Raw genomic sequence first — 14,805 nt, 5'->3', positions numbered from 1 at the left:
TCTCAAAGTTACGTATATATATGCATACATAAAATCCATTAAAAATCCATCAACTTTCAAAAATTATCTACAGTAAAACAGATCATTATCTCCCTTTTCAGAAATAAAATATTCATCAGGTTCTCTGCTGCGTTTTCAACCTGACAACTACTTACAACAGCTCTACAACACACATGTTTTCTTTAAAAAAAAACCCAAAACAACAATGAAAAAAACTAAAGCCCCTCTCAAAACCTGAATTTGATATGAAAATATCATTCCATTTCTGACTGGGTATTTGTTGCACCCTATCTTTTGTAAGGCATGTCACAAAAGGTATTTAGCAAAGGAGAGAAACTACAGTTCTGCACAAGTTTAGCCTTTCAGAATAAAATTACAATCTTCTATTCAATTGCTTCTTCTGATCTAAATTTCTATGTTCCATCCAGTACTGATAGTTTTATATAGTGGAAAGAGCAGAAGCTGGATTCTCATTACTTTCATTACTTATAATTTCATGAGATTAGCTCACAGCTACATCAGCTAGGGCTCTCAGTTTTGACAACCGATCACAACAACCCAAACCAAAGAAATACCCTAAGATTAAAGAGCACATGCAATATATAAAAAGTATTATAGGATATGCATCAGAGTAATAGCTAACCTTACCCTAGCACAAATGACCTACATTTCATGTTCATTCAGTCCTCCTAAAACTGAAACTACAAATGGAGTCCTATGATGACCTGTTTTGTTCTTCTCTAAACTCCATTTAATGATTAGAAATGCAATTAAAGACAAAAAGCTTTCTACATTCTGCACAATCATTTAAATACCTACCTGTAACATGAACTCCATGCTAATTCTGTTCTCAATCAGTCTCATAACAAGATGTGCTTTACACTGGAACATGGTGTAATACTCCCAGGACAGTGTATGAGGGTGTTTGATAGAAAAATGTAAATGTGACGCAGGGCTGAAAAAAAAAAAGAAAACAGCTCTCTATTTGGCATTTTACTGAATGAAAGTTAAAACGGACCTAGCACAAAGCTTAGAGTTGTACCAACAATATGTCAAGATCTCTTATGCAGCTTTAGTTATAAATAGTGGAATGCTTGCAATGGCCACTCACTTGTACAGAGAGGTGACAAGGGTGTTCAGGATCCGGGATCCAGCAAGTACTGGTTGGAGACTAATGGCAACAATACCCGCTGTAAAGAGAGTGGTAGCACTAACAAACTGAGCAAAGAATCTGTGACTTTCTGGAAATTACTAATGAATCAACGTTCTTCCTGCTCCACTTCCCTTTTAAGAGTGACTGTATATAGAAAATATTCTGGATTTAAATAAATAACTGTTGCAATTAAAGAAAAGTAAGAGTTTTACAATTCACAGCAGACTTTCATGTGATGAGCCAAAGCAACTGCTTTATCCTTATTTTAGTTAGCAACTTTATCTTTCAATACTTCTGCAAACTTGATATCCTCTAAATCAGATATTGCAAGAAAGACTAGGCAGAGCATCACATTACAGCTACCACACTGTTTCCATAACTTGAATTATCTGTGGTGTTCCTTCACATATACCCTTCATGACTATAAGCAAAATATTTTGAATGGTTTAAGTTCATTCCATATCAGAAGACAAAAATGGTGAAAACCCTGAAACTTTAAGAAACAGAACTGATTTCTCGATAGCCTTAGTGGCCGTACAACAATAAAGCACCAAAAGACTTAATTTTTATGAGCTTCAAAATTAATTTTCTCCACCAAGTTTTACATTTCAGAACACAAGTATTCTGACTTATGGTCCAGTTTCAAAGTAAAAAAGTAACTGTAATACATAATACTGGAGAAAAATAAGACTTTTTTTGCCTCCTTTCAAGGAGGCTACTTCTCTTGAGAAGAACAAGTAATTAAAAGTCTGACTTAATTTTATTGAGGAACCAAGTCTGTGGCAACTCCATGTCGTTGTGCTATGTTTTTTCTTCAATTTTTTTTTTCACAGAACATTTCAGTTTTCCATGAATGAATAACAAACATCTGAAGAAACTGTACCCACACCATGTCAGGCCAGCTTCTTAAGAAGTGGAAATCCAGATTTATTTTATGCTGGTTGGTGGTTAATTAGAAATTGGCCATTGCAACATTGAAATGCCAGCAACTTGAAATTTCTCAGCTCGACTGGATTCTTCCCCTGTGATTGTCACTTATAGATAATCTAACTAAACCATTTCCAGATGAACCAGACACCAGAACTGCCCAAAGGTTTTAGAAGGCACAGCAATAGAGAATGAAATGATTTACAGATTGTAACGATCAAAGGTAAGTGCTGTAAGCCTGATCTTTCATGCCAGCTACCTCAGGAAGAGACTGCTCTCCCAAACTTTTAAAGACCTATTAAACAAAGCATTTTAACTTCAACCAATCTTTCCATGCAGTTGAAAGACATATTGCAGCAAGTACTCTAGCAGGACAGGACCAGCACTTAGCTCCTCTGCAGCCCTTAAGATTTCAGATGACAAAACCCAAGGTAGCTGCAGTACCTTAATATTTTTCCCATCTTTCTATTCACTGGGAGACTCCCTTTACTTGCTCATGAATATCTGTTTAAAAATCTTAAGATACAAAAAGAAAAGTATTTCTAAATCTAAGCAAGTACTAAGCCCTAATCTAAGCCCTCCTTAGGTACAGTAACTATATGAAAAAGAAGTATATAGGTTTACTCCTTGCTGTTTCTAGTTGATAAGCAAGTTCTCTTTATCACAGTTCTCCTGTTCTTTTGGATAGTTCTCTATTCTGAGGTAGGGAAGGTTTAACAACAATCAAAGAACTGAAAATCAAGGAGGAAACTGAGGTTGTGGCTCAGACATTATATAATAATTTGGTCTCAGTATAAAAACTATTTATCCAGCTTCAAATTATACAGCTGATTGACTCTGGTAAAATTCTTTTCTTGCAAATTACAACCAAGCCAGGACCCACATTCTTGGCCTTAATTTTACCAAGTGTTGATTGATTTTGGTACTGGTTACATTATTTAACAGCAAAACAAACTGAGGCAACTTTGCATTTAACAGTTATATTCTGTAGTTCATTCAGTATTAGTACATTTCTTCAGATAATACTTTTCTTCAATCATTATACTTCTAAAACTTTTATTGAATTGGCACCAAATGAGAATTAAAATTAGCAATATGGACCTAGAACCTTTGTCAAAGTGGAAACTGAACCGACACTTCCAAGGAAATTTATAATGATCATGCTCTTGAACACACTCCCAGCATTCAATGTAAACCTGTTAATAAGTTTCTTTCACATGAAATATATCTGTATACATTTCTTCAACTTTTTAGTTTTTATAGTAGGGTGGTACCAGCACAATCAAAACTGAATAGAACCAAAGTCTGAGAGAGGAGAACACGAAAGGAAAAGGTAACCCACAAAGCTTTGCTCTGAAGCTTTCATCCATACAGCAGTTAACCTGCAGCTTCCTTTCCTTCATTTGCTCAAGGTCTGGGATTTTGTCTTTTAGAACAAGGGCTCTGGAGAGCAGTGTCTTTGTTACACCAGACATAAACAGGAAGAACCCGTTTTGCATAGAAATTAATTCATGTGTCTGAAAGAAGGTGAGGTTTTTTTCTCTTTGATGATTTATTACCATATTCTACTTCTAATTTAGTTGAAAAAGATAATTAATTAATGCAAATTTTCTTCATATTATTATTAGTTAGAACTGCTGTACCACAAACATGTTTGGCAGAAAACTGTATCATAACAAAAAGAACAAAGAAATGCATAGAATATGTTGGAGAAAAAATGCTGTAGACATCATTGTGAAAATACTTCCCCTAAATACAAATCATCTACCAGAGTCAGGAACATATACTTAATTTACATACAAGGGAACTTTGCAAGTTGTAATTTATATTTAAGTGATGTTGTGGTTATTACGACCAAGCTGTAATACAGTGCAGTAGTAAAGTAACTGTAGAAACACAGTGTCCAGTAGTACATCACATAGAGGAAACACATTTATGAGCGTCAGGACAAGATTTTGTCAATTATTTGTAAGCAATTCTAGAATAAATATGATGAAATTAATAAAATTAACAGTTACAAAGTGACTTTGATTTTAGTGACTTTCCTTTTTTTAAATAAGTGTTCCTTATTTCTAGTTTCACCTGATCCTATTACTGTGAATTTAGTTTCTCTGTATAGGTGAGTATGCTGCTGAATTGTAATGCTGCCAATTAAAAAGTCTGCCAAGACCTTATTTTCCAAATTTTCATTTAAAAAAGACATCATAAGCAACAGCATACCATAAAATGACCATTGCTAACTATAATTTGCTTTTCGGATGTATGTGTAACACAAGCATCCAGGTCCTTGGTCTGCATAAAAGAAAGAACAGTAAACTAAATCAAAATCCATCATGAGCAGACAAACAAAACTGTGTAACAGCTTGGCATGCACATACAAGCTGCATCTGTGATTGTCAACAGCCAGAGAACATGGTCATTGCTGAGGGTTCAACTGGCTCAGGTGAAATAGGACAACACGTCCTATTTCTGACTTCAGAAAACACTTTCTTCATATATCAAAAAAAAAAAAATGCTCATTCAAATTTGAAATGAGTGATTTTTATAATTCATTCAGTTCTAAATTCAGAGTTTTTAATTTTAAATTAACAAAATTTGGATTTGCATACAATCAAATGCAAGAGAACCACTGTTATATACATTTTGGTTGTATTTTCACAAACAGGGGCTTCTGCTGCAGTAAAGACAAGAAAATCACATATTCTCCCATACCTCCACAGGCTCAACCTCACAGTTTTGCACATGCTGCTCGTGAGTTTAAAAAGAGCAAGTCCTTGTGAGGCTATGTCATAACTAGATCAATTTATGCAACAAAAGCAAAAGCTTGTCACTGAAACCCAGATAAACTTTACTGATCTGACATCTAGTAATATTTTTCTACCTCCAGTGGTTCATATTACTCAGTGGGTAGTAGTATTGGAGTATTACAATAGAGGTAAGGGGAATAATTTTAAACTAAAAATACTGAAGCTACAGTTACTGGGAAAATACAAACCCAGCCTGTTCACACTGGAAACCAACAGTTCTTTACAGTACACTGATCTAGTACTTTTTTCCCCCAAATATATTAAGAAATCTCAGTGTAAGATTAAAAGGTGATATTTAAGAATGGAAAGAAAACAGAGCAAAGAAACAGAAAGCTGAGGATATTCTAAAAAGCCTGAAAACTACTACCCTCTCCAGAAATAGCTCAGGTCAAAATTCTGGAATCATCTTCTCTCTTATCCTCTTACTAAAAAGCAGTTTCATAACAGCATTAAAAACATTCATTATAATTAAGTCCTTTTGAGATTTAAAGAAAGACAAATAAAACCACAGTTATTACAATATTCTCAAGATGTGCTTTATGAGACTGGTAATACATGCCTTGGGCAGCTCAAGATCTTCAGCCTTTGGCTTTGTGCTACACAACACACCCAAGGCATATATTAATGGTCCCATGAAAACATACCCTGCAATGACTTGCAGCTTAAATAAACATACTTGTCTTTCTCTTTTCCTCCTCCGAATATTGGATGCAGTAAAACTCCACCAGTCTTCAGTTCGTATGCCACTATTTGATCTAACTCCTAAGAAGAACAACATACTTAAGTAAGCATAATTCAAAACCAATTATTTAAAGAAGACAAGAAAGCTTTTATTATCATTGTTCAAGCCATACCTCCTAATTAACCTTATTTACAAAGAGAGAGAATATTTTAAAATCAGAGGTGTTCCTTGCACAACAAACAATAATAAACCAGTAGAAATTAGCAGTTAATACTTATTCTGGGTCTGGACAGTGGGTCAACCCACAACAATACTGAACTACATTTTAGCTAAAAAGTATTATTATTCAATAAATAAGTTGTCTCTAACCAAAAGGAATAAAAGTGATCAGCATTTCCTTGCAGCAGAGAGCAACTACAGCCTCCCCATACGTATATGTATGTATGTATATAATATACATAAGTAAAATTAAATATTTAACTATGAATATATATATATATACACACACACATCTGGCTCAAGCTCTGCACAGGAACGTGAATCTGAATTTGTGTGATGCTGTGCCCATGTTAACAAGCACACTTTAAGGCCGGATGTTTGCATGGGCTCACTGTCACTCAACAGTCATTACCATGATTCATTACCATGAATCCAATCAGCGTAAACCGATGTCTGTCCGTAACCCAGTGTTAATTAAAGAATTTTCGAATGTTGATATGTATTGATATTCATTGATTCATATAAACTGACACACTTTCATACACTGGTAACACATTCCAAGAAGGAAGGGCAGAACAGGAGGCTGTGACAGTAGCACCTCTCAGTTCTATGTGGACATCCTTAGCAACTCCAGGGGGACAACACAGCAGTGAACTCTGCAACAGACCTTCAGACAGCCGGGCTGTTCCCTGCAGCACCCACACCTTCAGCACACACAGCACACGACCGGGGAGCTGAAGGAACAGTAGGCAGACAAGGATATGGTATTGGGTCCCCATGGGAGTACGGGATGTTAATGGAGCCCATGGGGTTAGGAATTTACTTTTTTGGAATAGGAAGAGGAAGAGAATGTGATGAGAAGAAGAAGATGCACATCTTTCTATGAATGAATGCTACTGGCAAACGATGAGGAGTCACTGCTTCTATCACTGGAAAGTATCTGTGTCAGAGCATTACATTTGGAAATGTAAGCTATAGACAGAAATTTCTTTTCCAAGTCAAGAAATCCATTCAACAGGAATTTTTTACTGTTTCATTATTTCATCTAGCACTCCAATGATATTAAAAGTTACCTGGTCCACTACTGATCCAAGCTAATACTGGAGCCTTTCTGAGCTACACAGATGGCCACCACAGTATAATGAATTCATCAAATACATATCCTTATGAATTCTACATTCTATGTATTCAAAAAGTAACACCTTTTTTGACCTTTTTTTTTGGTGTACAAGTCCAAACAAAAAGAGGAAAACTAATTGCACAGAGAGACAATGAAAATTATTATTCATTATTCATATGGCAGTCAGAAAAATGTGTTCTGGTTCCTATGTTTGGGGGATTTCCTTGCAGAAAGTGGTAAAGATATTTTAGCTCTATGTTTTATCACTACTAAACATGTCTTTAGATTGCAATGAAAAGCTGTTTTATATTCTGGTTTTATACTGTATCTTCTTCAATGCAAAACATCTAAAAGGTATAGAAAACTATTATGATGTTACCTGTTTAATCCAGTGGCGATACTCATTAACACCAAAGGTTTTTTTCATCCAAAGGCCATAAATGTAACCAGAAATTCCCTTTAGCACCCATTCATCTGACCTATAAGAAAGATGCATGAAATATATAATTTCAGAAGATATTTTGTAGGGGACGGTATTTTTGACCAGCTCAAAAATAGTCACAATATTTAACAGGTTATGTAACTTCTCTAAGTCAATAGGAGTCTGATGAGCTGTGAACCAATTTATGGATCTTGGCACCTGGATGGGACCAATGAAACTGAAAAGTCAGTGAAAACTGAACTTTTACCACAGAAATCCAGATTAAAATATAAACCCAAACTATTTTAGCCGAAATAGTAATAATAAATGGGTGGAAATGGATACTAAAGCTAAAGCAACTGCTAATCTATACGATCTTAAGTTCTTGATAACCATCTCAATGCAGAAGATTTGGACAGCAAGTAAACAAAATACCTATCACAATTTGGTGGACACCCATTTAAACACATCTGTGATTCTAAGAGAGAAAAATATGGACAAAAACTACAACAAGAACTAGAATTGTAAACAGAAGAATGATACACAGGGTACGATGAAGCGAATAAAACAAGAACATATAAAAAGGGAACCATGAAAAACATAAAAAATTGTCTTCACCATGGAAGTAGGCTACGAATAAAGAAGGGCAAGAGAAATTATTATAGAATGAACACCAATTTAAGAACATTTTGATTTCCTTTTTTTAAGATAAGGATACTCCGGGACATACACTTTTGTAAGGAAAAAAAGTAATGGGCTAATTGTCCCCAGTATAAGAAGTGTATGCAAAAGGTTTCAAAATAAATACTGACCATAACTGCAAGAACCAGCTGAGGAAATTTTCTGAGCAATGAAGTTATAGCTGCCTTAGCAGGAATTTTCCTGTTTGACGCTAATTTCTGCATTGTCTTCCCTGAACAACTTCTTAATTTATTAGTTCTGTGTTCTGTAAGTACTTCCTATGCAGGCTACACTTCTTCACCCAGAAAATCTGACAGAAATTTACTGATGATGTAGAAGAGTCTCCCTTCTAAAATGTCCAAGTGCCAAAGCACACTACAACATTCAAGAAGGCATATCCTATCTCTACAGCCTTTGCAACTTTTATCTCTCACATTCTCCTTTCAAACAACAACAACAAACGGATTTTCATTTATTGAGCTGGTTTTATTACTTTGTTTCCTTTTTCTTCCTTTCTTCTACAATTTGAGTGTTGCTTATTTTGCTGATAAAATGTGATATGCAAATTAAAATTTTAGCTTCCTAGATTTTTCCCATTTTCTAGAGAATAGTATGGTAAAATACTTACCAGGACATTCTGGATATGAAACATCCAAAGAACTGCTGGGCCAGGGCCTGTGCTAAGCACCTCCTTGTCAGTGGAGTTTCATCTATAATCATTGCGCTGTGCAAGAGATTTGTGCTGGACCCCCATAAAAAGAAAATAACACAACATGAGCACCAGCTCCAAAGAAACACAAGAGACCCTGCTTTAAAAGCCAAAATAAATCAAATAATTCATTCACTGTTTTTCCAGTGAGACAGTAACACCTTTTTTAAAATAATCTTATAAATCAGGCAGATCTCCTGCTATACAGGAGGTCAGTATATACATCCATATACAATCTCTGTGTAGAGGCTAAACAGTGTAACTGGTGAAACTCTCTTGGATTCCTGATATCCTATTCCAGCTGAAGAAAAGTAAAACACAATCAAACTTCTGCACTTAATTTGAGATTAAATATTTTATGCATGGCATTTCTAATTCAGAAGGAAAATCGCTGCCAGTTTTTTCTTAAAGTAAATACAAATCTAACCTCTTTAAAACAGATAAAAATGGCAATGGTGTTAAAAGCTTGTAATGCCAACAAAAACGAGCCTTTTCAAACTAGAGAGCCCAAAACTCAGGCTACAAAAATAACTAGACTTTCAGATATTTCTCAACAGGTTTGGATCTAGAGCTTCTAGGCCTGTGGTGCCATTTTCTCATAACTAACCTGAAAATACTCATGGATGCATAAGCAGCTACTTCAACATAAGCTTCGTCTATGAAAACAGTCTTGAAACAGGAGTATGGGTAGCGGCAGGTAAGAATCTCCTCATAAAATTCAAACACCTCATGAAGGTATGATGTGGTGTGTTTGAGCAACGGGAGAAGTTGTGGTAAGCAAAAGTGAGTCACCTACAAAACACAGGAGAATTTGTCAGAAGGCCTACAAATATATTCAAATACATAAAGCATATTACATAACAGAAAAAATGCAACTCCAACTAAATTCATCCCATAAATTCAGACAGAAACAGAATTATTATTCATTCAAAGGCTTTATTTTGGACATAAACTTAAATACAAGCATTACTAGACAAGCTTTATCATATAACTGTACTAATGGAGGTTGATCTAGACATATCCTCATTTGACCGATTTATACTGGTTGCAACATAAAAGTCAGTAATTCTTTAAAAAAATAAAAAGGAGACCTCTATGATGAAGATTATTACCTCATGCATGTATGGATCAACAAGGATTTCAAAAGGTCCTATTGCCAAGGAGATGTTAGAAGCTGCAGTTGGAATAGTCAGCATGTAATGAAAAGTCTTCTTTCTCATATCGTGGGTGTACACAGTTTCCACCAAATCTCCGTTTGAAACAGCCACCATTGCAGCATCTACAGTATATTCAAGCTTCCAGGTACACAACTCAGAATATGAATCAACACAAGGAAACCAAAATCTGGGAAAGTTAAAATTGGGGGGAAAAATGGTTAATAATTCTACTTAACTCTTTTTCCCACGTGATTTTTCTCTCAAGTTCCAAACTATATTCCTAAATACTTTAAGAATATATGAATGTTGACATACTGACTCCTACAATACATTAACTTAATAAAGCTTTATGAGTTTTTTTGACATTATCTCCTGCTGAGCTATAAAGACCAGAAATCCTAATTACTAGCCATTAGATGCTACTTCACATTGGTAAGATCCTTTCAAGCACAAATTAAGTTCTAGAATTTTTCAAACTTAGAAGAATTCAAGGAAATTATTTGTATTTCCTACACTAAATAGGAAATACAGTCTAACATTCAAAGACAGTTTTCTTACCTTGTAGAGTTCTGATAACCACATGAAAAGACATGAGCCCCTCTTTCTGCCATGTTGCCCTCCATGTTGGGTACCACAAAATGAAGGCCTCCCTTCGGCTGGTCCAGAGAAAAGTTTATATGCACCTTCAGCACTTTTAACTCTGCAGCACAAAGACCAAAACTGGAGTAAATATATGCAACTTACATGAAAGTTATTTCAGAACAGTAATTCAGTTTTGGACTCTTGGTCTTTCAAGACTATGTGTTCACTTCATTCTCCTGGACTTCTGAGTCCTCTTAAAAAGTACAGCTCAAAAGCTTAAAACCTGAGACCTCCTAAGCATAACTTACAGGATATGAATTTATAGGAATCTTTATTAATTAATAAAAGCTGCAATCGGAGCTACGTTTAATCTTCCAATTTCCCAACAGTAAAGCATCTTTACACCCTAACCATGATCTCCTTTGTACCTTGCTGAAATAATGTTCTACAAAAACTGCATGTAGAAGGCACATTCTTAAAAGACATATTATTGTCATTTGCAGTTGCTTAAAACCTCTTATTATAGCTAACACTTTTCCTGTAACTTAAGTGTCTTTGCTTTGGTTTAGTTTCACAGAAATTTCACCTATGAATAGGCTGGCAAGAAAAGAAATTCAAGCATACACTGAAATTTATCCCACAAGTCTCACCATATTTTGGCATTCAAATTTGAAAAGTGAAATTATACAAGCTTGAATATTTTCCTTTCTAGGCTTGCAAATAAGGCAACAGGAACTTAGACAAAAATTAAAAGAAACAAAGATGTCTTTCCCATTAAGCTGCATCTGATAACACTGTGTGAGTCAGCTTCATGATTCAGTTGTTATTATTTTCTCACAAGTCTCACAAATCCATGGGAAAAACTGATTAAGCCATGTAAGAAAATTATACAAGAAACTAATAAGATCCACTAAGAAAACAGTCAACACCAGAGGGTAATTTATTCAAACAGTTGCTTACCCCAAGATCTAGTATGCCAGTTTATAAAGCAGTCTATTTTCACTACCAAATCAATTTTAAAATGACCATTCTTCAAAGTGAGGTGGGATAAAATTGATATAGCTTTGTATGAAGATGGATATAGCTATATCCGTGTAAATTATTTTCTCTGTTGGATCATATATATTGTGAGTAACCCCAAAATCACAATTTAGAACCCAATATACTCCATTATTCCCACTTCCTCAGATATTCTTCTGGGGTCATGACCACCCAAGAGTATGTTTGTAAAGAGTGTTAAGAAATCTTGCTACCATTTCTCCATATTACCAAGAAGTGTGAAGGTATTTTTTCATACTTCAAGTGGAAAGATACAGGTGATGAAAAAGGAAACAGTAACCAAAATTTCATAAAATAATGTAACACTACTTCTACTTATTTAAATCTACCATCCTCCCATGCAAACTTGTAGCTAAGAACTCTATGGCATCTTAAATTAAGTTTTCAGTATGGTCTCCTTACCATCAACATGTTTCCACAGCTCCGAGGGAACCTTAATGCAGAGTTCTCCATTTCCAGCATCTGGGTCCACAGCACTGACTGCAGCAGCATAGGCATTGGAAAAATAGTTGAGATTCCTCCTGTCAGAAATACCCAGTTAATTCTTAAAGTGCAGTTGTGCTGAACCACAAAAAACAACTTTGGCAGATATACAATTTCTATACTGAATTTCAAGGTGTATGTTCAACCACGTGTTTTGTTTTGTTTTTAAAGAAGAGAAAAGGAGTAAAGCTTAGATTTCAACAACCAGAACTTAAAATGTGGCTCTTGTAGAAGTGATCCATGATCAAAAAGACTTAAGCAGCAATAATCCCCAATAAATTAAGTGAGAAATGCTCAGTGTTCTTTTCTAGCCAATAAGAGTAATACTTATATTTATTAGGTTAGAAATTTTAAATTCTGGGTTTTTTAATTTTGAGTTAAGTTTGTAACTTTTTCCTAAAGATCTGTCTTGAAGATCTGCTTCCTCATATATTGCAGTTTTGCTCTTATGTTCCTTTTCTAAATGTAGTAAGATTTTAGCTTGGCATTGGTATTTTTCCTCCCTTAGTTTGATGGATAGGAAGAGGAGTTTTTTATGCACTTGTAAATATCACATAAACTACTACAGGTTAGAGTTTTGGCCTTAATACACAAACACAGAAATCACAGAATCATAGAATCAGCCAGGTTGGAAAGCACCTCTGAGATCATCAAGTCCAATCCCTGATCCACTACCACTGTGGTTACTGACTATGGCACTAAGGGCCACATCCAGTCTCATCTTAAAAACCTCCAGGGATGGTGAATCCACCACCTCCCTGGGTAACCCATTCCAATGCCTGATTGCGCTCTCTCTAAAGAATTTCTTCCTAATATCCAACCTAAGTCTCCCACGTCAGAGCTTAGGACCATGCCTTCTTGTCTTACTGCTGGTTGCCTGGCAGAAGAGACCGACCCCCACCTGGCTACAACCTCCTTTCAGGGAGTTGTAGAGGGTGATGAGGTCTCCCCTGAGCCTCCTCTTCTCCAGACTAAACAACCTCAGCTCTCTCAGCCTCTCTTCATAGGACTTGTGTTCAAGTCCCTTCACCAGCCTGGTTGCTCTTCTCTGGACCTGCCCCAGCACCTCAATATCCTTCCTGAACTGAGGGGCCCAGAACTGAACACAATACTCAAGGTGTGGCCTCACCAGCGCTGAGTACAGGGGAAGGATCACTGCCCTGCTCCTGCTGGCCACACTGTTCCTGCCATTGGCCACCTTGGCCACCTGGGCACACTGCTGGTTCGTGTTCAGCTTCCTGTCCATTCAAATTGCCAGGTCCCTTTCTGCCTGGCTGCTCTCCAGCCACTCTGTCCCCAGCCTTCAGGGGGTTGTGGCCAAAGTGCATGACCTGGCACTTGGATTATTCCCCAACACTGGAATTAGACCATCTCTCCAGCTTGTCCAGGTCCCTCTGCACAGCCCTCCTGCCTTCCAGTTTAGCCTTGAGTTTAGCAACTTTGTTAAACTCAATCCCCTCACCCACATCATCAATTATGATGTTAAACAGGACTGGTCCAACACTAATCCCTGGGGGACACCACAGTGACCGGCCGCCAGCTGGATGCAGCCCCGTTCACCAGCACTCTCTGGGCCCGGCCCTCCAGCCAGTTCTTAACCCAGCACAGAGTGCCCCTGTCCAAGCCGTGGGCTGCCAGCTTTTCCAGGAGTATGCTGTGGGAGATGGTGTCAAAGGCTTTGCTCAAGTCCAGACAGACACATTCACAGCCTTCCCTTCATCCACCAGGTGGGTCACCTGATCATGAAAGGAGATCAGGTTGGTCAGATCTTCCTAAACTTGTGCTGGCTGGGTCTGATCCCTTGTCCATCCTGTAGGTGCTGTGTGATTGCACTCAGGATGATCTGCTCCATAACCTTGCCAGGCACTGACGTCAAGCTATGTCATGGTTTTACTGGTTCCTAGAAATTAGGTAGGAATTTTTCCCTTCCCCCTGCCCACTGCTCTAACAGGTCCCTGTCCTCCCTGTGCTGATGATCCCAGAGCTGGATGCAGCACTCCAGGTGGGCTCTCACCAGAGCTGAGGGGAGGGGTAGAATCACCTCTCTCACCCTGCTGCCCATGTGCCAGTGAGGCAGCCCAGGACAGGGTTGCCTTTTAGGTTGTGAGTGCACCATGATGGCTCATATTGAGCCCCTCATCCCCCAGCACCCCAAAGGTCTTTCTCCACAGGGTTGCCTGCAATCCCTTCATACCCCAGCCTGTACTGATACTGGGGGTTGCCCTGACCCAGGTGCAACATTGCTATACCACAATGGAGTAAATTAACTCTCGGCTGGGGACTCCGCCTTCCATGGAATCTGAAGTCCACACAAAGTAGACATGATCTCATTTCAGGATTTTGCTTTGATCTAACAATTCTCTATTCACCACCCACAGAGAAATCAACCCAAATTACAGTACCTTATTTGGAAGAATGAAGTGTAATTAACCATGCCAGCATCATTCTGTAAGTCTAGCTATGTCAAACACGACGCTTAATAGTCTTAGTCTTCCACATATAAAAAACTTTGCTAAAACACTGAAATATATTGAGAACATATTTTCATGTAGTTCTTCATCTTTGGCAATAACAGTGCACAAATTCCCTGGCACCACTACCAGGACTGAGAATATCAGGAGCAGTAAACTTGTCTACTTCACTTGGAAGCTTCTGAAAATCAGACATGAATAGTAAATGGGACCATTTGAGCAGAGAAACACCCAAATCTCAAGTTTTAATAATTTTTTTCCCTTTTTCACAGATGAAGTGTACCTATAGATAGGATCTAACACCAACAAGTTTTAAATGCAAAAGTTTGAATTT

The 14,805-nt window shown here is 37.1% G+C and overlaps 1 protein-coding gene across 3 annotated transcripts in view; it reads right to left on the bottom strand.

Moving 5' to 3' along the window:
- Positions 1-14,805, bottom strand: part of TAF2 (TATA-box binding protein associated factor 2) — a 63,290-nt gene that overhangs the window by 36,072 nt on the left and 12,413 nt on the right. For 2 of the 3 annotated variants that reach the window (XM_050320517.1, XM_050320668.1), the window contains exons 4-11: positions 11,920-12,038; positions 10,435-10,576; positions 9,832-10,063; positions 9,327-9,511; positions 8,639-8,752; positions 7,288-7,387; positions 5,564-5,649; positions 820-955 (exon numbers count right to left, since the gene is read on the bottom strand). In XM_050320517.1, coding sequence (XP_050176474.1) covers positions 820-955; positions 5,564-5,649; positions 7,288-7,387; positions 8,639-8,752; positions 9,327-9,511; positions 9,832-10,063; positions 10,435-10,576; positions 11,920-12,038 — 1,114 coding nt within the window. The remainder of the gene's footprint in view (positions 1-819; positions 956-5,563; positions 5,650-7,287; positions 7,388-8,638; positions 8,753-9,326; positions 9,512-9,831; positions 10,064-10,434; positions 10,577-11,919; positions 12,039-14,805) is intronic. The other variant, XM_050320588.1, reaches the window with a different exon arrangement.

Source organism: Myiozetetes cayanensis, unplaced genomic scaffold (genome assembly GCF_022539395.1).
Source record: "Myiozetetes cayanensis isolate MyiCay16 unplaced genomic scaffold, myiCay2020 scf1, whole genome shotgun sequence".
Classification (NCBI taxonomy): domain Eukaryota; kingdom Metazoa; phylum Chordata; class Aves; order Passeriformes; family Tyrannidae; genus Myiozetetes; species Myiozetetes cayanensis.
Note: the sequence above shows the minus strand (reverse complement) of the source record. Positions and strands in the feature narration are given on the sequence as shown.